The sequence below is a fragment of the Schistocerca nitens genome, chromosome 5, assembly GCF_023898315.1.
Source record: "Schistocerca nitens isolate TAMUIC-IGC-003100 chromosome 5, iqSchNite1.1, whole genome shotgun sequence".
NCBI classification, from domain to species: Eukaryota; Metazoa; Arthropoda; class Insecta; order Orthoptera; family Acrididae; genus Schistocerca; species Schistocerca nitens.
This window is the reverse complement of record NC_064618.1, coordinates 106,474,120-106,500,185: the sequence shown is the minus strand read 5'-3', so window position 1 is coordinate 106,500,185 and position 26,066 is coordinate 106,474,120. Positions and strand designations below refer to the sequence as shown.

The window sequence follows — 26,066 nt, the reverse complement described above, 5'->3', positions numbered from 1 at the left end:
ATCACACATTTCCCTCCTTCCTAGGTGTGTAAACTGAAGAGAGAGGTCATAAAAGCGCCTACATTGTATTTCAGAAAGTTATACGGACCCTTCCGCAGCCCGCCTTATGAATCACTGGTGACGCATTGCGCAGACACTTCCGGGGCGTGGGGGTTATTTCCCACAAAGTGTGTTAACATCGCATTGCATACAGATAGCAGTTGGCAATAATACAAATGCAAGAAGAGCTTGTGGAACGATTCTACGTATATCTCTGCACAGTGTCCTACAGTGCTACAAGGGAAATTGATTCTCAGTCGTCCGATATGACAGTTGGAGCGTTCTTCCAGGAAAAGACCTTACTCTGTCATTACTGCTAGCTTTGCAGTTTACAAACTGTATCTCCCCACAGATTGCTCCTCAGTTCTCTCAATGTAACTAGACAAAATAAAGTCCCTGGCTTGTGTTTATATAGTAGAGCTATTTTCAATTTATTCAGTGACTACTTACAAGCAACTGTTAATTAAGGTTTTACGTAAAATACATTCCTACGAACAATGGTTGCGAAGTGTCTTATTTGTAAGAGCTATATTATCAGTTATTTATGTAATGTTTGGTGGGAAAGAGACTAGACTGGTAAAAGTGGTATGTGCTGCAGTTTCCTGTTGACAGCATATTGTAAAGCATTGTAATCATAATGTAGTCAATTCGTGGTGAATTAATGAATGACCTCGAAGTTACTGCACTTCTCTAACTATTAATTGTGTTGCTGGTAGACTGCATAAATCTCTTCCATGCAGAACACAAATTATCCCTTAATACCGTTCTAATGCTCTTAGATGCGTACGAACATTTAATATTTGTTCTTAATCCACGTTATTTAACAATATACACCAACTTTATACCACTAAAACGCTACTTTTAATCGTCTGCAAGAAACTATTAGCCACAGAGGAAAAAACCAACAAGTCGTTTTTTGTAGGAAATTTAATGTAGCTTAAATTTGCACCGGGAAACATTTCCGCTAGAAGGTGCGGTTTTTGGGACAGCCAAGAAATAAATGAAAACGTGACCATTAAAAGACCTCCATTCCCACGCTCATACCCAGCGGGACAGTATATTTAGTGTCATTCATTACACTCCCCCACTCGACAGTAGAAAAATTTGCGACTAACCGAACACTTATCCCAATTTTCCTTCGATGAATAGACTAAAAATGGCTCCTACAGAATTGGGAAGACGACTGACCTGCTTAGCTGTAACAGGCGGAATTACTAGCACACGCGCTGCTGGAATGGAGACCATGCTTCACATGCCCCCATTACACCTTTGGGCTACAATGGAGGCAGTGACAAGGGATAAAAATTAAAAACTGGAAATAACTGGAAGCCTTTCGGATATCCAGAATGTCACACCAATATAATTAATGCAGCAAATGATAGAAAACGCAAACTATGAAGAAGATGAGCCAAAATCTCGAAGCAAGAGAGTGTGGACAGATGAGCTGAGACGAGCAGTTGGAGAGAAAATGAAGAAGTACTGGGAAGAAAGGAAGAAAAAGAAACACCATAAGTCTTAAGTTGTATGCGGTCCATAGCTGGCCAAATTCATAAATAAAAAAAAAATGCAGTAAATACAGTTATGGTCGGGCAAATGCCGTCAGACTGTAGAATGACTTCCAGTTCCTGTGGCATCAACATTCACTCAGGCAGCCAAGCAGCTCTAAGATCTCTATCAATCCCTGCAACGAGGTCAAAGATGGTTGCAGAATGCCTTGAAGCCCTTATGGGAAAGCAACAGGATAACCTGCTGTTGTTTCCCTGGTCACACGGGAAGCAATGGTAATGAAGTTGATAAGCTGGTGAGACAGGTACGAAGTCCTCATTTCTTGGACCGGAAGTTGTTCTTTCCGTCACTAAGGCGACGGAAAAATCAAAACAATCTAGCTGGAGCAGTAGGCAGCACGCGGAATGTTGGACGAAGATCCAAACACAAAAACCTGGCGAGCTGATGGTTCTCAAGCCATGTTTCAAGAGGACTTCTGCAAGTCTACGTTTGAACTGGAGACAGATAAATTAATCTCATTATAGGAATAATGACTGGCCAATACATTTTTAAACCACCTACACCCACCTACACACGAACTGTACAGAGGAACAAATGTCGCTAAATGTAAACTACGAGGCGAGGGGGATGAAACCGCAATTCATTTAATCTTCAAATGCAAAGTGTTAGGAGGTCAAAAGACAGAATATTTTGGCTATTAATTCTGAAAATATTGTCTCTCATGAAAAAATAGTACATGGGCTCCTACTACTCTTTTAACAGTACTGGCTAGTAAGAGATTTTAGGATGTTTTACAACCGAAGTCACAAGTGTGTTGTAGATAATGGTGATACTTTGAAAGCAAGTAAAGGTATTTTGTTTCAACTCCCGTTTGCTTTATTTTCTGAGACCATTCACCGGACTTTTCAGATGCATAACTATGCATAATTAGAATTTTGGAACACTTATTATGTTCGAGCATAATGACTCTTCTGGAGACTAGAAATCTACTCTGTAGGAACCAGCATGGGTTTCTAAAAAGACGATCGTGTAAAACCCAGCTCGCGCTATTCGTCCACGAGACTCAGAGGACGATAGACAAGGGTTCCCAGGCAGATGCCGTGTTTCTTGACTTCCGCAAGGCGTTTGATACAGTTCCCCACATTCGTTTAATGAACAAAGTAAGAGCATATGGTCTATCAGACCAATTGTGTGATTGGATTGAAGAGTTCCTAGATAACAGAACACAGCATGTCATTTTCAATGGAGAGAAGTCTTCCGAAGTAAGAGTGATTTCATGTGTGCCGCAGGGGAGTGTCGTAGGACCGTTGCTATTCACAAAATACATAAATTACCTTGTGGATAACATCAGAAGTTCACTGAGGCTTTTTGCGGATGATGTTGTGGTATATCGAGAGGTTGTAACAATGGAAAATTGTATTAAAATGCAGGAGGATCTGCAACGAATTGACGCATGGTGCAGGGAATGGCAATTGAATCTCAATGTAGACAAGTGCAATGTGCTGCGGATACATAGAAAGAAAGATCCTTTATCATTTAGCTACAATATAGCCGGTCAGCAACTGGAAGCAGTTAATTGCATAAATTATCTAGGAGTAGGTATTAGGAGTGATTTAAAATGGAATGATCATATAAAGTTGGTCGTCGGTAAAGCAGATGCCAGACAGAGATTCATTGGAAGAATCCTAAGGAAATGCAATCCGAAAACAAAGGAAGTAGGTTACAGTACACTTGTTCGCCCACTGCTTGAATAATGCTTACTAGTGTGGGATCGTTACCAGATAGGGTTGACAGAAGGGAGAGAAGATCCAACGGAGAACAACGCGCTTCATTACAGGATCATTTAGTAATCGCGAAACCGTTACGGAGATGATGAACTCCAGTGGAAGAATTTGCAGGAGAGACGCTCAGTAGCTCCGTACGGGCTTTTGTTGAAGTTTCGAGAACATACCTTCACCGAGGAGTCAAACAGTATATTGCTCCCTCCTACGTACAACTCGCGAAGAGACCATGAGGATAAAATCAGAGAGATTAGAGCCCACACAGAGGCATACCGACAATCTTTCTTTCCACGAACAATAAGAGACTGGAACAGAAGGGAGAACCGATAGAGGTACTCAAAGTACCCTGCGCCACACACCGACATGTGGCCTGAGGAGTATGGATGTAGATGTCCTGGAGACGAGGTGAACGAGAGGAACTCACACAAGCCGTAACAAGGTGTTTAATTTCTCTGGGATAGTTTCCATGCACAGACGATCAGCGTTAGTGCCAGAGAACTGAAAGCCTTTGTACGTACAACAGCGCCGAGATCGTCCCAGGACACAATAGCTAAAAGCTCTGTGTGCTAGAGTTGCATCCCTGGCTGCAGCACCAGCAGCCTCAGTCCACGTTGATGAATCCCTACAGGATACAGGATACAGAGTCCTCCTCAGTCGCCTACGAGCGGGCTCACCTGCTGCAGCTGCTGCTGCTGGCCCTCCTCGGCAGGAGCGTCGGCCGCGCTGTCGGGCAGCTGGTAGATGCTGAAGGCGTGCGAGCCCTGGGCGTGCACCATCAGCTCCCACGCGTTCGCGAACGACTCCTTGCACTGCGCGCATAGCAAGCTCGCCACCGACGACTCGCCGTCCTCTGCAAAAGTGCGCAGAAGAAGCTGCTGACAACTTGTCTCCACCTTTCCTTCACATTGATTTTTTAATGCCTGTAGAATCTGCATCATCGTGAAACAACTGCACTCACGAGGAACTGAAATACATAGGAGCGTTGTGTTGCGAAAAGAGGATTGGCGAATGCGATTGTTCTGTGAGGGACGTTGAGTGGAACGACGTCACAGCGCTGGAACTGGACGTCAATGAGACGATCACGCGCAGGATAGGCAAAACGTGCTGTCATACCTTGTGTGGGGCACACTTCTTAAATGTGCTGGTAATAAACGAAATGTATTCCAACATTTGATCTTTTACAATTGAAGAAATTCATGTTTTACTGAAAATTAAAACATTTCCACGTGCCCGCAAACCGTATCTAATCATACTACCGTGTGTTGCGAATAAGGGATCTCCTCGTTGCGACACAATAGGATAATTTCTGTCCGAGCGTAACATGACCTGTACATGTTACTGTACAAGTGCAACGAACGCGTGTGTTGCAGAGAAACATCCCCGGTTCTTTTGAAAGACGGCATTTCTACTTTCGAAGTCGGTCTGTCTTTCCGATGCTTAGAGATGATGTACGAGGGCTGTCCAGAAAGTAAGTTACGATCGGTCGCGAAATGGAAACCACAGTGAAAACCAGAAACGATTTATTTGCAACAGTTAGGTACAGCTCCCACCTACTTCTCTACATAGTCGCCGCTCCAACGTTAAGTTTTGTCGTATTGTTGTATCAACTTCCCAATATCCTCGTCATAAAAAGCAGCCGCCTGTGCTTTCCGTCAGTTATCTGCACTGGTCTGCAGCTCGTTGTCTATGAAAAAAAAATTGTCTTCATAGCCAGCGGTTCTTGTGGGCAGAGATGAGACTCAGGGGGAGCCAATTACGGAGTGTATTGTGGGTGATCAAACACTTCTCATCGGAAACGTCGCAGGAGCGTCTTCGCTGCCCCTGCAGTGTGCGGCCGAGAATTGGCATGAAGAAGGAACTGCTCGACAGTTGTGTTATGTGGGCTGCATGACACAGGCGAAATCTCTAACCAGGCCCTCACACTTGGCGGGAGACGCTATTCCCTATGCATCTTTACGTGCTCACTGTTCACTCAAAACTGAAAACAGCAAAGCGACACTATCGATGAGCGTACTAGAGACACTGCCCAACACATCTGTGCACAGCTTCACCGGATTTTCCCAGTGGTTTCCATTTCGCGACCGATCGTAACTTACTTTCTGGACAGCCCTCGTATTAAGGTGGATCAACGTGATCTATGCTACTGGAAAGCAGAGACTCAAAATGTTGTCTAGTGGCTGGCGAGGACGTCCCTGCCACTGCATCGAACATTTCTCTTGTGAGAAGGTGTGGGAGGAGCCCCACACGGTCTCGAAATAAAGAGCTGAGTACACAAATAAGCGTCGACCCTGACATTAAAGCCGCTGACGTGTACGCAGATTGGAGAACTGTACGTCGCTGTGAAGCATACGTGCTTCGTTCTTTTGACTTCTTTCCGCAGATGCAGTGTCGCCCCCAATAACTCAGCTGATGCAATTCGTGAAGATATGCGAATAGCACTCAAGATCATCCTGTCAATACTTTCGATCAGTCTGATGTTCCCTTGGAGCTAAATTAGGGCACACAGCGTAAATTGACGCAAGAAAAAGTAACGAAATTTCGTTTCAATCGGAACGCCACTGACTCTTCATTTCGATCTGTTCCGCACACAGATTAGGATAAAAACATTTGCAGTACAAGCTGCCGAATTCCAAAGAAACAAACGATAAACATGAATGAACTTGCTTACATGGCACTCTTTAGCGGCGGGTAGGCATAAAAGGCAATAATAAATAACCTTCAACGCTCCTCTGCGGACAATAAATTGTATTTCAGAAATAAATTAACGTTAAACAAAGCATTGTGGCCCTTGTACCGCGTTTCACGTGGCTGTAACGATTATCTCAAAACTTTTTATTAATTAGAAGCATCGATGTGACGCATGCGCATTTTTGCCAGAATATCAGGGGCAGCTGAGCACTTTAATCGGATAGACAGACTCATCCAGCAAGGAAGCTGAGCGATAAGACAGTGGACTCGCATTTGTCAGGGCCGGTGTTCAGTACTCTGTCTGCATATCTAGATTAACGTTTTCCGTGGGTTCCCTATACCACTTGAAGCTAAACGGCGGAAGGGACATTCGAAAAGGTCACAGGCAGTGTCTTGCCCCTTTTCTGTGATGTCGAGTTAGTGTTCCTTTATTGATGACCTCGTTATCGGCTGTACGCTATAACCTAATTATACTTACCAGCTATAATATTTAGCTCCAGAAAAAGTACGTCGCAGTTTCACCTGCTGAGAATGGTATCGATAACATCATACTTTCGGAATGCTCCTGCTAGAGCAGACCTCGTTATCGGCTGTACGCTATAACCTAATTATACTTACCAGCTATAATATTTAACTCCAGAAAAAGTACGTCGCAGTTTCACCTGCTGAGAATGGTATCGATAACATCATACTTTCGGAATGCTCCTGCTAGAGCAGCCCGCATATATATATATATATATATATATATATATATATATATATATATATATATAGAGAGAGAGAGAGAGAGAGAGAGAGAGAAATCGGCCATGGGGCCACCCATTTAGGAAAGCAGAAAGTGTGGAATCACCGAAAACGTAAATACACTTATACACAGAATGACGCTTACATATTTTTCAGACAAGACGGAATAAATCCTTTTCTAAAAGACGATTAAATATAGGATGTCTCAAATGACACACTTGATTGTGCACAGTGACTTGTTTATGACAGCTATGGCAGACGAAGTAATATTTCAGGTACATAATGGCTCTGAGCACTATGGGACTTAACATCTGAGGTCATCAATCCCCTAGAAGTTAGAACTACTTAAACGTAACTGACCTAGGGACATCACACACGTCCATGCCAAAGGCAGGATTCGAACCTGCGACCGTAGCAGTCACGCAGTTCCGGAGTGAAGCGCCTAGAACCGCTCGGCCACAAGGCCGGCAATATTTCAGGAACATGATAACTGGGCAGTCACAATTGGAGACTACTGAGGAATTTACACTCATTAGCCGGAACGTTATGACCACCTACTTAATATCTGGAACGTCCACTTTAGCACGGAGACCTGCGGCGACATGTCGTGGCATGAAGGCAATGAGGCTTGGTAGGTGGCTGGAGGGAATTGGCACCATATCTGCACATAAAAGAACTCACTTAATCCCCGTAAAATCCGGGGAGGGGGCCGACGTGTTCTGACGTCACATTAAATCACATCCCAGATGTGTTCGTTCGGGTTCAGATCTGGCGAATTGCGAAACCAGCCCAGCAAATGGAGCTTGTCTCTGTGTACCTCTAACCACTCCTCAACGCTCCTGTCCTCGTGACACGGCTCGTTATCTTGTTGAAAAATGCCACTGCCGTCGGTAAACATGATCGTCATGAAGAGGTGTACGTGGTCTGCAACCAGTGAACGACATTTATTGGCCGTCATGGTGCCTTGCACGAGCTCCATTGGACCCATACATGTCCACATGAATGTTCCCCAGAGCATAATTGAGAAGCTGCTTGCTTGTTTCCGTCCCGCACCACAGGTGTCAAGGAGCTGTACCGCTAGGAGACGACGATTCACGCCCTTTCATCGGCATACTGAAGAAGGTATCGAGATTCATCAAACATGCAACGCTCTGCCACTGCGTTAATGTTACCGAGGCCCATCGTTAGGAGTGTTCGGTGCACTGTGTGTTCAGGCACGCCTGTAATTCGCCCAAAATTAAAGTTTGATGTTAGTTTCGCCACAATTTCACCAGTCCGCTCAGCCTACGACGTCCGACATGTGTAACGAGGGTTGGCCGTCCAACTGCTCGACGTCTGGACATGGCTTCACCTTGGTTTCACCACGTGTTGACGACACTCACCGTAGCACTCCTAGAACACCCGACACTTCGTGAAGTTACCGAAATGCTCGTGCCGAGACTTCAGTCCATTATAAGACGCCCTCAGTGAAACTCGATATAGATCGTGCGCCTTCCCCATTCTACAAACGGACAGAACGCTCACTGGTACTAGATGCACCGTACGTGTGTCTGACTAGCAGTTATTCCTCGCCATGTGATGCTGCTATCGCCTAGACGGGTTTATTTCGATGGTAGGTCGGTGGTCATAATCTTCTGGCTGATCACTGTACATCCATATACTGTAAGTATGAATGAGATAGGAGACTATGCTGTGCTGTTTGAAGATGTTTGGCATAATTGGATCAGACTTCGTTATGGACCCAACAGTAAAATGTACCACAGTCAAAGTTATTCCGGAAATTACACGGTTGCGAAACTGATATGACGATACATTTTTCAACAGCTCTGTCAGCCTCTATATACCATCGGACGCTCCTTTCTCGATGAAACATTTCTTGACTACTGCATTGACACATTCAAGCCAACGCTCTGACCTACAACAATGACAGATTTTGTGCCCCTAGGTTATCTTCTGAACAAGCATGTCACACTCACATGGTTGTGGTAGATTTTCCTCACCAAACTCCAGACGACAATGCAACAAGAATTACGAATCGTTCCAATTCACACCTCCATAGCCTGTACCCACGTCTAACACGTTGTCCTGAGATCACCGCACAGTGCAATCACACACTATCGATCATATTTTTAATCTTCTACGATTGCTCCGATAAGAAACCCGCTGCTTATCATGGTGTTCAGTTGTCAGAATGAGTAATGTAGGCCTAAATGAATAATTATTTATAACATCTGTACTGAATCTTTCACAAGGACACTGATCAAGCATATTCTTTACATTTAAAAGAAAATGAACAGCTTTCCTCCACCACCTTCAATTTGTACAGCCCGGTACACGGCATGCCGTGTTTACTCTGTTGCACGCAAACAGATACTCTGCCCAGCACTAGGCCTTCATATATTTGTCTCGTTATAATGTGACGTGTGTGTGTGTGTGTGTGTGTGTGTGTGTGTGTGTGTGTGTGTGTGTGACATGAAGGGTGAAGAGTAATAATCTCAGTGCCTCTGCATGAAAGAGCCTACATTAAAAGTAATTTAATGCTAATGAATTAACTGTATGTAATTTAATTTGTTCCGCGAAATATGTATATAAGGTGTGACACTTAAAGTAAATGTACTGGTTGTAAGGGTTTGAGCTCAGAGGCCTTCCAAGAAGAAAAGAATATTTGAAAAGCTTAAAAAAATCCTCTAGTCACTAGAGCCGTCAAAAAAATGTTCAAATGTGTGTGAAATCTTATGGGACTTATCTGCTAAGGTCATCAGTCCCTAAGCTTATACACTACTCAACCTAAATTATCCTAAGGACAGACACACACACACACATGCCCGAGGGAGGACTTGAATCTCCACCGGGACGAGCCGCACAGTCCATGACTGAGACCACTCGGCTAATCCCGCACGGCCTAGAGCCGTCCAAAAAGAAAAAAAGACGAAAAGAATTCGCGACTTCGTAGGTGTTAAACCGTCTCAGCTGTACATGATTACAGGCACACAGTGTCACATCTGTTTGCCTATAGAACGCAATGCAACGAAAGCTCCACGCGTCGTGACTCACTGTCTCAGTGAGTCACAACGCGTGAACTACGAGAATTTGGTGAACGCTGTTTCACGACACTGTGCGCAGTTAAGGTGACGCTAGGCTACTCTTTACAAGTGCAAGCCTTACTGTTGGTCTGTGGACGGCACTTGCAGGTGAAGCGCAGCTTGCAGTACGTCTTCTTGTGGTCCAGCAGTTCATGGAGGTCGGTGAACATCTCGCGGCAGTTGCCGCAGATCAGGATGTCGTGGTTGCCTACAACAAAAACGGAACAATAATTATAATAACTTCAAACAACCCAGATTTCGTTACGAAATTAAATGTTCTCAAAAGGAGATGAAGGTAAGCTGACTTTCCACCAGCCTACTGCTCATTTCGAATGTTTTGCACAGTTATGGCGGCTGGGAAAAATTCGAACGTTATTTGTATTTCCATCAAGGACTGGTCGGGGTGATCGATTGTACGAAGTACATAAACAGGTTGCTAGTGAGTGGCATGCCACTGTACAATTTTTACTGTTAGGAGCGAACTCTGTACGATACACACTAATGCGAGTGGCTATCAACCAAAGGTATATTTTGCAGCTGCCCAAAGTGTCTGGCAGTTAGGTTAGATGGGTTTTACCACCATACAGGCTGTGACTCGGTAGGGCCTTTCGACAGTATGCACTGCCCATTTGCAGAGACCGATGTAAGCGGCACAGTGGTTCAGACACTGGCCAAGTTCCGGGCAGAAGGTTGTTTAAATCCCCATAAGCCACTATCGTTTAAGTTTATCGTTGTGTCCGCCAATCATCAGTTGCGGCTGTCCATGTCTCCAAACACAATGGCTGAGACACACTTTTGACAAAATATTTTCTGGTACTTTCTTCCTAATTTTAAATAACATTTTACTTTAATTGCACGCATTGCGGAAGACGTGTAAACTCATGCAAACCTGAATGATATCCAGAATGATATTTTCACTCTGCAGCGGAGTGTGCGCTGATATGAAACATCCTGGCAGATTAGAACTGTGTGCTAGACAGAGACTCGAACTTGGGGACCTTTGCCTTTCGCAGGCAAGTGCTCTACCAACTGAGCTACCCAAGTACGACTCACGCCCCGTCCTCACAGCTCTACTTCTGCCAGTACCTCGTCTCCTACCTTCCAAACTTTACAGAAGCTCTCCTGCGAACCTTGCAGAACTAGCACTCCTGAGAGAAAGGATATTGCCGAGCAATGGCTTAGCCACAGCCTAGGGGATGTTTCCAGAATGCAAGCCTTGCTCTGCACAGCCTAGGGGATGTTTCCAAAATGATATATCATTCTGGAAACATCCCCTAGGCTGTGGCTAAGCCATGTCTCGGCAATATCCTTTCTTTCAGGAGTGCTAATTCTGAAAGGTTCGCAGGAGAGCTTCTGTAAATTTTAGAAGGTAGGAGACGAGGTACTGGCAGAAGTAAAGCTGTGAGGACGGGGCATGAGTCGTGCTTGGGTCGTTCAGTTGGTAGAGCACTTGCCCGCGAAAGGCAAAGGTCCCGAGTTCGAGTCTCGGTCTGGCACACAGCTTTAATCTGCCAGGAAGTTTCATGCAAACCTGTCTATGACTGATAACATTAACGTTTACCAACAGACTACATTTTCACCTGAGAATTGTAATAGTATTTACGAAATGGTTGCGTATCTTATAAGTATTACTCACTTACCATAAATTTCTCAGTAGGAAGTGTGCATACTATCATAAAACTTTAATCAATCCGTTAAAAGATTTTAGCCAGGATGAAGGACAAAATGCAGGAAAGAAAGTACTGTGGAAGGAATGAAGCAGACAGTACTTTGGTAGTTGTTCACTGTTGAGCGGGTTGGACAAAAGACGTGCAGCGGATGCAGTACCACGCCGCGCGGAATACTTAGCATGTGCAAGTCTGCGAACGAAGATGTTGCAGAAATATGCTTATCTGAATTACAGCGGAGAGACAGTCTACGTAACAGTAGGTGTTCGCTTAGAGTGACAGAAATTCATTTTTCTTTGATTAACGATTGTGAATTTTTACTGCGGACAGTAACTTTCCAGGAGTACGGTAGCGAAGTAACGTAAAGCGGAAGGACATCACAAAACCGACTGTAGAGGAAGCATCTTCCCAACTGAGTATCACAGGAAAGTTCATCTTACGGCGTATTGTTCGTAAGTCTGTAATCGGTCTCAGGGGGACTTAATAAGAAACACTGACAACACCTAATGAGGCGACTTTCATTATTGGTCAGTTTAGGAGGCGCAAACCTGTAGTAGAAATTCTTACGAACCGCAGTGTCAGGCGAAAAAAAGAAAGTGTACGCTTCATATAGATTCGAGCAAGTGTCAGTGAAATGCGTTCATTGAGTGAGTTCAGCAACTTTCAGAAATATGCTTCTTAGAAACAGAGCTGAGCTTTTTACTGCTCGTGTCAATATTTGTAATAGCCAATGCACATGCTGATACCAGTGACCTCTTCGTAATCTTGAGTATCTGAATTCCTATGGCATCCATTATAATTTCGTGACACCCTTTCTTTCAATCTTACGCGCTGAAGGTGCAGAACACTCAAGTATACAAACTACATAATCATAACTGGCAGCTACCCACGGCTACGCTCGCATCAATCAAGTCAGCTGCTCTCACGTGTCTACTTGTTCGGCTAAATGTAGCGTACTACATCGACGCCCCCTTCGAACTGCGCCAACAAAAGACGGCGTGGCACGCTCTAAAGTAGTATCTTTTCTTCCTCGTGGTTAAGCCTACTCTCCAGACTAAATGTCATTGAAATTGGTTCAGCGGTTTGGTCGTGAAAACGAAACGAACAGAGTTACCTTTTGTGTGCATTTTATTACAGTTGATTATGGTATAAGCATTGTAGTCGTTATGTTGGAGAACATGTAAATCAATAAAAGCATTTTCAAAAATATGATAAATTTCAAATGTCAAAGAATAAATACCGAACGATTCAAAAATAAAGGACACATTTGAATTGATTACTACAGACAAGCCATAGAAGATAGAGGTTCAAATGGTTCAAATGGCTCTGAGCACTATGGGACGTAACATCTGAGGTCATCAGTCCTCTATAACTTAGAACTACTTAAACCTAACTAACCTAAGGACATCACACACATCCATGCCCGAGGCAGGATTCGAACCTGCGACCGTAGCCGTCACGCAGTTCCAGACTGAAGCGCTTAGAACCGCTCGGCCACACCAACCGGCGGCACGTTAAGTAAAAGCCTTCAACGAAGGTCGGCAAACTGTGGCAGAAATGCATCGGGCAGGTCGTCCTAGCGTCTCTGAAGAGGTGCATGCTGTTGCCGCGTTAGAGGAAAGTGATTGACAACATACGATTCGTGAGCTCGCCCACGAAACCAGATTAGTGTATACGACTGCGCTTCGCATCCTGAAGGAACACCTGGGCATGCGAAAAATTGCATCACGATGGGTTCCGCATGGCTTCACGGAAATGCAGAAATGGATGCGTTACGACGCTGCTCATACGCCATTGGAGCGCTATGAGCGCGACGGAGAGGCTTTCCTACGCCTTATCGTAACACTGGATGAGACATAGGCCACATCGTAGAGGCCAAAACTGAAACGCCAATCCAACGAATGGTGTCATGATGGGTCGCCGCGAAAGTCGGACATGCATCAGACCCCCAGTATGGTGAAAGTTATGGTGTCTCTCGTGTACGACTGTGATGGTGTTATCATAACGCATTACGTTCCTCCACTGCAGACCGCCAATGCACAGTATTTATGTTCGTTTTTGGAGCATCACCTGCGACCAGCTTTGCGAAAGGAGCGGAGACACTTTCTGGGCAACCCACCCATCATTTTGCACGACAATGAGTGGGCGCATACAGCGCAAGCTGTGGCTGGTCTGATCGGTCGATGGGACTGGGAAATACTGTACCATCCACCATACTCCACGAACTTAAAGTCCTTGTGACTTTGATTTGATTCAGAAGATGGAGCCACTTCGTGGAATTCGCTTGAGAACTGTTACAGAGATTCGATAGGCAGTAGACCGCTCCATTCGCACCATCAGCAGAACAGGCTCTGCTAACTGTATACTACGCCTTCCACATCGCTGGCAACGGGTTCTACACAACGCTGGTGACTACTTTGAAGGAAAGTAAAAGGCGCAAACATGTAACTCTTTTATATCGCTTGTGAAAAATAGTTGCCATTATTTAAGTTCCAACCCTTGTAAAAACGAGTCAAGTGCGACAGTGTACCCACAGGGATACGCAAGAACGCTTTACATTACGGTCTCGCCGTTTGATCTAGCAGCAACTCTCTGCTACTGTTCCAGTCGCTTACTCAGTCTCTCCTCGATGCTGCATTCTGGGAAAAAGGATCAGGGTGAGGCTATTATTTGCAATACACTGTGTTCCAGGTGTGCTAAACCGCGAAGTTCTGCTTTCGGCAGTAGGCTAGTGGTTGCTTCCTTATACGACAAATTGAGAGTAATATTAAGTTGTAGACAAATGATTTATTCTGAAGTATCTTAAATAAGATGTAACGCAAGTAATATGCATTTCATTGTTAATGCTAACACAAGCTGTAATGTGTGGTCGCCAAAACTGTTACATATTTATAATCACTCTATTTCATTCCTCATTATCAGAAGTCCTCTTAAAATCTACGACTTCCTTCTTTTACCTAAAAGTATCCTTTTACTAATTGTTAGCCGCCGTGCTAAAACGGCTTCTCGAATGCACTTCCCTCTCCTTAAACCAAACGAGCCCGTTCCTAATACACTTTGTTTTTTCTTCCATTCTTAGATGAAGTAGAGATGGGTGTTGCACCTGCAGATATGTCCACCCAGCGATCGATTTTGGATGCACATCAAGGACAGCGCACTAGAGACTGCCATTAGTAGGTTCCGGCATTTTCTACTGTCTTTGTTGTTGTGAGACATGAAATTGTTTTTTGTGCAGCGTTTATAAATACTTCAAGTTTTACATGTTTTTGGTGCTTTACAATACTCGCGTATTACAGCCATTTGGAGGATATTCCTACTTCTTCATTTACAGATTCTTATGAGGAGTAAAATTCTGATTATTTTTAAAACTGGTTACATAACGTGTGGACATTGAAGCTCTACTTCGCCAGTCGTGCAATATCTTGTATCTTGAAACGGAAGGTATTTTTACCAGGGACCACGTGGTATTTGCAAATGAACTGAGTGCAAAGTGTCAACAAAATTTGTGTTAACTACCGATAGCTTCTTTTTAATAATGTTTATAACTTGTAACTGGTTTTTAATAATACGGTCAGTCAAAAAGTAATGCCTCCTATTTTTTTTCTACGTTTAATTGTCAGGAAATTTAAATGCAATTACATAGGTTGAAAACCACAACATTGAGGATCATTTTGTCATTTTTCAATGTAATCTCCGCCCATCTCTACAGTTTTGGTCCATCTTTGAACAAGGGCATGTATCCCAGCACGGTAAAAATCACAGCTCTGCTTCCTAAGCCATTGACGCACGGATGTTTTGACGGCCTCCTCATCTTCAAAATGAATCCCACGATGAGCTTCTTTTAGTGGCCCGAACAGATGGAAGTCTGATGGTGCCAGGTCAGGGCTGTATGGGGGATGAGGCAAAACTTCCCATCCAATTTTGACAATCTCGTCAGAGGTGTGACGACTGGTGTGTGGTCTTGCATTGTCATGCAAAAGAAGAACATCTGCCATTGATTTTGTTGGGCGAACTCGCTGAAGACGTGCTTTAAGTTTTTTGAGGGTTGTGACGTATTGAACAGAATTTATTGTGCATCCCTGCTCCAAAAAATCAACCAGAATCACACCCTCTGTATCCCAGAAAACTGTTGCCATAACTTTCCCTGCCGATCGCACAGTTTTGAATTTTTTCTTCCTCGGCGAGCTTGTGTGACGCCACTCCATTGACTGCCTCTTTGATTCGGGTTCAAAAAAATGCACCCATGTTTCGTCCCCGGTCACAATTTTTTTCAGAAACTCATCTCCCTCCAAACGGAAGCGCTGCAAGTGTTGGGAGGCTATTGTTTTCCTTGCCTCTTTATTCTGATCGGTTAACATTCTTGGAACCCACCGTGCACAAACTTTTGAGTACCCCAATTGTTTAATAATCGTGATCACACTGCCTTTACTAAGAGAAATAATGCGACACACTTCATCTGCAGTCACCCGACGGTCACCACGAATGATGTCATCAACTTGCTGAATGTTGTGTGGAGTCACTGCACTCACCGGCCTGCCGCTCCGCTTTTCGTCAGTCAACGGTGTTTGCCCTTCAGCTTCCTTACAACGACGAACCCATCGTCTAACAGTGCTGACATCCACTGTCACAACACCATACACCTTCTTCAGTCTTTCATGAATGCGTATGGGCGTTTCACCTTCTGCATTCAAGAATTCAATCACACAACGCTGTCTCAAACGAACATCGATGTCGGCCATCTTACAAACTTCTGCTGTGCTGCCACCTGTTGACACAGAAAGTTACTACTGCAGTGGATTGCAGAAGAAGGTTTGAGGAATGGTGCCAAATTCAAATTTTTCACTTAACTTAATTTCTTTAAGTAGAAAAAAAATGGGAGGCATTACTTTTTGACCGACCCTCGTACTACTTCTTAATTTCAATTCACTTACTGATTACTGGTGTGGAGAAGGGTAATAATGTAACATGTACTCCTCTAAATACAGTACTGATAATATTTTCTCGATTTGCAACACTTTTAAATTTGAATAGAATATTTGTTCCTAGGTAGAAGACGATGTTGTACCTTGGAATAGTTTCTCACGTTTGGAAAACCTTACTTTTCGAGAGCAGTTTTTGTAATTTCGGATAACGACAAATGCACACATAAAGGGAATGCTATCATATCAAATCTGAACGAGAGAACGTACTGATATTCTATTACAGATCTGGCAAAAGGTGAAAGACTGAAAAACGTTCCATGCAGAACACTCTACTCTAGCCGCACCCCTTCACTCCTGGCACTATAAAAAAAGACAACGAACAGCATTCATTAGTCTCCTCTCTAAAATAAGTACAATTCTTAAGTGAGTACTAGGCAGAACAAACATTCTACACAAGAACGCAGCATATTTAAAAGCGAATCTTACCGTATTCGGTAACGTGAAAAATTTTTTGTTGAAGTGCCAAATACGAGACCAGGAAAATAAGTGCTCAATGATAACAATCGACGAATGGGGAAAGCGCGCGTTAGCGTCGATAAAAAAGAATTTGGTGCTGTTTTTTCTAGTATGTCTAAAACACTCGAGTAAGTATTACCTCTTAAGACAACGTTCCCCAAAAACTGAATCTAAGAACTCTAAGCATTATGAAGAAACAACGGGACACCGTCATGCAGTGCTAAGTGCGACCGATACGCAAGGTTAAAACATCGTTTGAATCTGTTTAGGAAGAATTTTTATACACTTTTATAAACAAATATAGACTGAAATGAGGACCCTTAACGAAGAAACTTTTAAAGAGAATGAAATGTTTCATGAACACAGAGCCGGACTTAAATTCTACAGCCTCGGAAAGCGTAGGTCGGAATAGATTTAAGGCGAAGCACTGGCACGGGAAATGTGTGTGGAGGCGAGTTCTCTATGGAAACGATTTCTGTGTCCGCGGCCGCAGGCGACGTATCGGCAGAGGGACGTCAATCTGGCGCGGTAATTCCTCGGAGCTTCCCGCGAATCCGATACAGGGCGTTCACGGATATCTCCCGCACTTAAATCAAATTGATCGAGTCTCGGGCCGAGTATAAATCTCCGGGGAGGAGCTCGCGCATTATGATGGCGAATCCCGTTTCCATTTTATCGAGGACGGCCACACGCCGCCGACCGGAGGTGTAGTCTTTTTGTATTCTTGCGCTGTCGGCAGCCTACAAACGTAAACAAATTTCATTTACGACGGAAAGGGCGGCTTATGGAATGTGAAAGCACCTTCCGTAATACCCGTTCAGAATTTCACCGTAGTCTACTTCATGAAAATTGGAAATCTGGCGAACCATTCTCAGGCACTCTGAGACCAAATATATTCAAAAGCGCACAAGGTTTCACTCTGTCAGAATGTTTTGCGTAACTGTTTTCTCTGTCGTATAACTGTAGATGTAATAATTTGCGGGTATAATAAATGCACACAGCAGCAGAAAGAACCAGTACATAGCTCTGCCAACAGAGAGCAATATATAATACTATATTTAAATGACTGGTCATTAGTACTGTCTACTCGTTATTTCTCATGACGACATGCATAGCAATCAAACACGAGAGATGATTCACCAATAAGGTAAAATAACGTAAAAAGCGAGCGCTATTCCAAGTACATGGCATCAAAGTCCGCATGCAGGTAATGAATCTTGAGAATGTGCTGTTTCGTGAGGTCACACTGCCAGCCTGGGATCCCACACAGCAGATATTCATTGATTAGAAGGAGAGAATAATATCTGAATTTCTTATTCGACCAGCTAAAACCCGTTGTAGATGTCTGACATTGACAAGTACGCTATAGAGCACTGATTCCCAACCTTTGATAAACATTCCAACATTGGCTTATATATAACAACATTTTTTTATATTTACTTGTTCCCACACAGTGCACATAATAAATCAAGTTCCAAATCCATTCTGTTCCTCGCCTTGATTTTCAATGCTGTCGCAGTCAATAATCTACTTCTACATTCCGCAGCAATTGGTGGTTCAAATGGCTCTGAGCACTATGGAACTTAACTTCTGAGGTCATCAGTCCCCTACAACTTAGAACTACTTAAACTTGACTAACCTAAGGACACCACACACATCCATGCCCGAGGCAGGATTCGAACCTGCGACCGTAGCGATCGCGCGGTTCCAGACTGTAGCGCCTAGAACCGCTCGGCCACTCCGGCCGGTTCCGCAACAATTCCCTGTGCATTGGCAGTACTGCCTACGACTCGTTCTCAGATAAGAAAGCTAACTATGCATAGTGAGGGGAGACATTTGTTACAAGGCGCTTCCACTGCACTACACCTACTTCCCCTACATTACTCCTTTCCCTAGCGGAGCTTCACTCCCAACCTGCACCCTCATTTAAAATCAATTTCAAACGGGGGAATTATAAAAAATGGTTCAAATGGCTCTGAGCACTATGGGACTCAACTGCTGAGGTCATTAGTCCCCTAGAACTTAGAACTAGTTAAACCTAACTAACCTAAGGACATCACAAACATCCATGCCCGAGGCAGGATTCGAACCTGCGACCGTAGCGGTCTTGCGGTTCCAGACTGCAGCGCCTTTAACCGCACGGCCACTGCGGCCGGCTGGGGGAATTATATTTACTGTTTGTAAATCACTTAATTGCTAGACTCCTTCCTTCTGAACTGGCAAAACCTGGAGGACTTCGAAGTGGTAATGCTTTGTCCGACCACGGTAACAATAATAACACTATTTACAGCATTGCAGCAGCCGTTATGTAGTTACCGTTGTGTTGTGCTGTTAATTAGTTCATTTGTCTGTTACCAAGTGGGTAATCAAGCAAATTCCGGTCTATTGCAGGAATTATCTACAATGAGGAGAAATTTTCATGAGACATTAAGCGTTTGTTGCCTAAATATTCAACTTTTACCATTACCGACGTATTGTACGAAGCACAAAGTACGTGTGTAGTGGTGGACCCACGTGAGGAACCTAGGACCTCCAACGCATAGTGTCACGTATTAATGCTAGTAATTGGGTAAAAAGTAATTATTGATAAGTTATATCATCAATAGATTGTCGAATGAAATATTGATAATAGTAATCACTTTTAAAGAATGTAGTTTTATGAGAAACACAAGCACACCATTTTTGTTTTCACCTTTAGAAACTTTCATTTTGCCCCTTACGGGGCTAATTATCCCATGCCTTGGAGCCACTGCTGTAAAGAAATGTCATGTCCAAAGAGGGGGTTAGCAGCACGAGGGATTAAAATGGGCGGCACTAACATGAACATACTCGGCAGCCTTACCACAGTTCTCGGAGAGGGGTCAAAATGAATTGAAGCCTTAGTATAAATACTGAGTCCATGATCCTGCGTAGTCCCGCAACGCAAGTCGAAGAAAGCGTATTCTGTGGCAGCCAAAGACGTAATGCAACAGAAAACGTGATTAATCTGACTGTATCCCTGGTTTCAATTATTCCACGATCCGATTACGATATTTCTATGCCCACTCTTGAGGTTAACTCCGGATACCGTGAAACAAATAATGACAAATTTCAGCCCCTTCTGGTGAGGACTTATTCAAAGTGCAGTGAATGATGATTCTCATCTACCCACACTGTAACCACCCGGGAATGCTTCCATATCCGCGTTTTGTAATGGGGCGTCGATTTCTGGAATACTTCTACTTATAGTTTCAGCAGACACTGATAACTTAACAGGCGAACATCTTTGCGTGGTCATGATACTGTGGAATTGTTTGCGGCTTTCTCTTTCTCAGTACGTTGACTGCACCGAAATAATAAGATTTCAGGTAAGTCATCCTTTTGTTCGGCGTTTAAGCCTTGGTTGCTAATTACCAGATCAAATCCAGGTAGCCGTGGACGGAGTTTGCCTCGGGCTACTGAGCGAATCCCCCGTTTATGAATTTGGGGAACTCTCACAAGAGCAGAGGATGAGACTATGTTAAGATATCAAATTATGAAGAGGGACAAAACTAGGTGGCTGGAGGATAATGGAACTTGCACGTGCGACAGAAGTGCAGGAAAAGGAAGAAACATTGCTGCCAACAAGATGTATTAATCATTGGAAAAAGACATAAAGGAAATAAAATATGTTTTTTGCATATAAAACATTCATATTCATTTACAAAAGCTAATTTATCCAGCACACTGCCTGAAGAATCGAAACCTGAACATTTGGGTCCATTTCGTTCCTAGGCTTATTCGTAGCTTGAATTTAATGTTATGCTCTTCTTTCATGATTCTTCCCTGCTTTGAATTAACAACAGTTTCAGATACAATTTCTCTCGTATTAAACTCATTTTTAATTAATTAAGCTTGTCTGCTTTTCGTAACACTTCCCTGTTATTAACTACAACCGCATGTTTTCTGCGTCGTTTCGTGGTCACATCATCTTGTAATATCCCACTAGAGAATGCAAGCCGAGGTTCATGACTACCGGATAAAATTTGATCTTCAGCAGTTTGATCTTCAGCAGTTTGATCTTCAGTTGTGTCACTGTAGTTAATTCCAGCTATACCCTCGAAAACTTGTGGGATCGTATCAACAACAATTTGACTTCAATCGTCTAGCTACGTCTCAGCTACTTCATCACCAGTTTGTAATTCTTCTCGATAACATTTAGTTTTAATTTTCTTTGCTTTCGCTTTCATGTCCTTTAAGCTGCCCTATGATCTTTTTGTAAGAGCTTCTGTATTGTATTCAACACGCATTTTTTTCCAATCATCCTTTAAAACCGCCCTTGGCTACCTAAAAATGTCGCTGTTAGCTCGTATCTCAGGCTGCAAAAAATGCATTTGGTGCCACTTAAATTAACACGTGTCACTCACCCGCTGTAGACGGCGGGGCTGAAGATTCACCAACAGATTCGTTCTCTAATAACATTTTCCTTTTTCGTAACACACCGACCTCATCATTAATACAAAAGCATTTACCTTCTTTAAATTTTAACAATCCTTTCTAACATAAATGATTTTATTGTCAAAAGGTCGTTCAAAAATATCTGCCGACAATCAATATTTTCTGACAGGAAAGGTAACGCGCGCGCCAGCAGTGCGCAGAAATGGCTTACTTCTTTAGTAAAAAGGCGTTACGACTTTAGTTAGAACTAAAGAAAAACATAGACACTGAGCTCCAAAACAGTTACTAAAAGAGTACATTACTATGGAAGTAATTTACTAAAGTAGTCCACACTAAAGCAGTACGAGTTACTACGAAAGTAATTTATACTAGTTTGGTGCTCACCAACCTACGACTTGCGAAACAAATACATGATTTTACATGCCAATATTTACCTTTCCTCAACCTTTTTCAGCTACTCACCTCTCTGCTCTATTTTCTGTTTACAGCGACCATATTCCGCAATTTATGACAAGCGGATCATCTGTCTGAAACTGTATTTCGTAGTTGATGTTCAGCTGTTCGTTACCAATTTCAGACTCTCTTTTGTTTTAAAGTAAGTCGCGTTGTCGTTGCATTAACAGTTATTGTCTCAACATCAGGCAGGTATAACCCACTGCCGCAGTCCTTTATAGCAGTCCCCAATTATTCCACAATCTTTAGGTTCCTTCGTGATTCCCACTTTTCCTCTCAAATGAGCACACTATTTTCTATTTTGTTAGTACTCCGTCTTTCTGCATGTGGACTTCTGACGTCATATTACCATGGCTTTTATTCGTCTGTTGATGTTAACAAGATCTGACTCCCTACAGTTAATAAATTTAAGTAGTTTGATCGGCTGGCTGTTACGGAGGCTACTCTCCACAAATATTTTACGCGCTCCTGGAACTACGTACCCCCTCACTGCAAATCTGTTGACTACTCAGCTCTGATACTATGAAGGCAGGATCGTTTTAGATCCGTAATCGTATACATGAGGGTCTACGAATTATGATTAAGACTGGCTTGAAACGGGACGCTCACACTGATCTACAGCTTTCTTGGTTCAATGCCCATATTCTGAGGTCGCAACAGGTTTATATTGTGACTCAAGATACATTTTTAAGCTAGTAAGTTTCCGGGCTGTCCAGGACAACTTTTGTATTCTTGTATGGGCGTATTGTGCTTAGTCTCTATAGAATTTTGAAATTTTTATAACTTTTGCAAATACGAGGGCAGTTCAATAAGTAATGCAACACATTTTTTTTCTGAAACAGGGGTTGTTTTATTCAGCATTGAAATACACCAGGTTATTCCCCAATCTTTTAGCTACACAACACTATTTTTCAACGTAATCTCCATTCAATGCTACGGCCTTACGCCACCTTGAAATGAGGGCCTGTATGCCTGCACGGTACCATTCCACTGGTCGATGTCGGAGCCAACGTCGTACTGCATCAATAACTTCTTCATCATCCGCGTAGTGCGTCCCACGGATTGCGTCCTTCATTGGGCCAAACATATGGAAATCCGACGGTGCGAGATCGGGGCTGTAGGGTGCATGAGGAAGAACAGTTCACTGAAGTTTTGTGAGCTCCTCACGGGTGCGAAGACTTGTGTGAGGTCTTGCGTTGTCATGAAGAAGGAGAAGTTCGTTCTGATTTTTGTGCCTACGAACACGCTGAAGTCGTTTCTTCAATTTCTGAAGAGTAGCACAATACACTTCAGAGTTGATCGTTTGACCATGGGGAAGGACATCGAACAGAATAACCCCTTCAGCGTCCCAGAAGACTGTAACCATGACTTTACCGGCTGAGGGTATGGCTTTAAACTTTTTCTTGGTAGGGGAGTGGGTGTGGCGCCACTCCATTGATTGCCGTTTTGTTTCAGGTTCGAAGTGATGAACCCATGTTTCATCGCCTGTAACAATATTTGACAAGAAATTGTCACCCTCAGCCACATGACGAGCAAGCAATTCCGCACAGATGGTTCTCCTTTGCTCTTTATGGTGTTCGGTTAGACAACGAGGGACCCAGCGGGAACAAACCTTTGAATATCCCAACTGGTGAACAATTGTGACAGCACTACCAACAGAGATGTCAAGTTGAGCACTGAGTTGTTTGATGGTGATCCGTCGATCATCTCGAACGAGTGTGTTCGCACGCAGGAGTCACAGCTGTGCACGGCCGGCCCGCACGCGGGAGATCAGACAGTCTTGCTTGACCTTGCGGCGATGATGACACACGCTTTGCCCAACTACTCACCGTGCTTTTGTCCACTGCCAGATCACCGTAGACATTCTGCAAGCGCCTATGAATATCTGAGATGCCCTGGTTTTCCGCCAAAAGAAACTCGATCACTGCCTGTTGTTTGCAATGCACATCCGTTACAGACGCCATTTTAACAGCTCCGTACAGGGCTGCCACCTGTCGGAAGTCAATGAAACTATACGAGACGAAGCGGGAATGTTTGAAAATATCCCACAAGAAATTTCCGGTTTTTTCAACCAAAATTGGCCGAGAAAAAAAATGTGTTGCATTACTTATTGAACTGCCCTCGTATATAGAAAAATAATACTTAAAACGAAGCATTATCTACTTCAATAAGAGATTGCATTTTTCACAAAGAGATCAAGAATAAAATTAAAATACAATTTGAACACAACGATTATGGAAGGACTAGTGTGGTAAAAATGAAGATTAAGAGGAGACACGAGCAGACAGCTTTTTGTGATAGAACTGCTTCCTCAATCTGAGAAACCCCTCTGTCAGCACTGTTCCGGCGTGACATCAAGTGCCGGCACGTCGGCCTGGAAAGTTACGTCAGACAGGGCTGTGAGACGACGTCGGCCAATAGTACGCTGACTAGGACGACACTAAGACAGGAGCGGCCGCAGTGGAAGCTCAGCCGTCATACAAACGCTACAGCAGTGACATGATCTGTATTCTTTTGCTTGCATTGAAATCCTATACACCGACGGACATTGATTATTTGCATGTCACCATTTGCTTGCGACCTACCTTTGTGAATACGCAAAGTATTGTCAATTTAATTTACTGTAACAAACTCCATTTATTTGCTTGAATTGTTGTCTAGCGATCCAAGAAAGCTTCCTCAGCATCATATATTAGACGAGTGGGCCGCATACTACAAGCACTTTCCATGAGTTTGTTTTCTTACTTTGTAGATGTATTAGCTTTTCTACACTCTCTTTCTTCTTTCTCTTATTTGCTAATGAGGACTTCTCAGCTGCCCTTTTTTTCTGTTACTGTTTCACTGTATCTGCCACATGCATTTCGGAAGCTATTAACTGCTTCATGGTACAGACCCGATACCTCCAGCGATCTTCACGGTACTGTGAACGATGTAGGGGCTATGAGTGAGATTTCTGTCAAATATTTAAATGGAATTGCCTGAGAAACCTGTTTCAAGGTTGGTCCCGACGTGAAAGAGAATGCAAGCAAGCTTGATACAGCTCTTCAAATTTTCACTAGAGCTCTTATGCCCAAAGACCACAGTCCGGAATTGATTGCCGATATCACGATCCCAGTCATGGATTTCACTCTCCTAATCTCTAAACGATTTTGCAACTTACGAGCATCAACCTTGTGAGCACCAAAGCAATGTAAGACAGTGAGGTGTGTCAATGGTATGGTCTCTTTACGATTTCGGGATTAAATGTCACTTCTGGATCTAAACATGTAATGCCCTTTGTATACGCCACAATTTTGGATACCATTCGCTTCATAGCTGTAGGACACTCATCCCAGAACCCCACGATACCTTTCTCTGACACGTCACATTCCCCAGGACTTTCTTTGTTCTGTATTCGATACCCACTTTCTGAGGTCATAACAGATTTATATTGCCACTCAGATATATTTTGAAGCAAGTCAGTTGTCTACAAAGCTTCTGATTTGGAAACAAAATTGCCATTAATTCTCTGAGTGTAAATTGAAGGGAAGTATAGGGGCATCTGAAACGTATCAACATGAGCAGCCACGGTCTCAAAAAAGGCGAGATGAGCTCTCAGTATCTTGTCACTCAAGGACTTACGCAATACTTCATTGCTATGACTCCTACATTCCACTTGCTTCACTTATTTTTCAACGGCCGTTAATATTTACTGGGCACAGAATGCCAGTAAAACTTCTGTGGGAAACTAGATGTGTCTGTAACACTGGTGAAATCAGCTCGGTGGGAAGAATCGTTTTTAAACAGATTATACGGTGCTCTAAGAAATTGAATAAGTTTCCAATCAAAACTAGTACAACCTGTCTTAAAGACAACGTGCACGGTATATACGCCACAATTCCCGAAGTCCAAAAGCACGGCGTCGTCTGTATCACCCTCGAATTTAAGTTCCTTTTTTAGTTTTTCCATCCTTCAACTATATCTTCTGCAGCACTGAAGTAAGCTACTCGACACCTGACCAAACATACTATTCCAGAAAGGTTCTGGCAGATCCACTTGCCGGTTTTGGCTACCCTTGCTCAGTTTCACATCAAATCCAATCGCGACCCTGTCACAGGCAGCAATAGCATCCTGCAGTTGTTTAGTGAAAAACGGTCCCAGGTCGAACACAATGCTATAACTTACTTTCAGCTTTTGGAGGTGCGCTTTGGAGGCAATGTCGCTGCCTGGGAATATATTTAGTAAGAGATTAACAAGGCTGCCAATGTCCCA

General features: G+C 43.4%; 1 protein-coding gene across 1 annotated transcript in view; it reads right to left on the bottom strand.

Annotated features, from left to right (window-relative positions):
* The window catches only part of LOC126259596 (RNA-binding protein Raly-like), a 418,128-nt gene that overhangs the window by 33,564 nt on the left and 358,498 nt on the right, over positions 1 to 26,066 (bottom strand). The window contains exons 7-8 of the mRNA XM_049956505.1: positions 9,924 to 10,049; positions 4,001 to 4,176 (exon numbers count right to left, since the gene is read on the bottom strand). Of these exons, the coding sequence (XP_049812462.1) occupies positions 4,001 to 4,176; positions 9,924 to 10,049 (302 nt within the window). The remainder of the gene's footprint in view (positions 1 to 4,000; positions 4,177 to 9,923; positions 10,050 to 26,066) is intronic.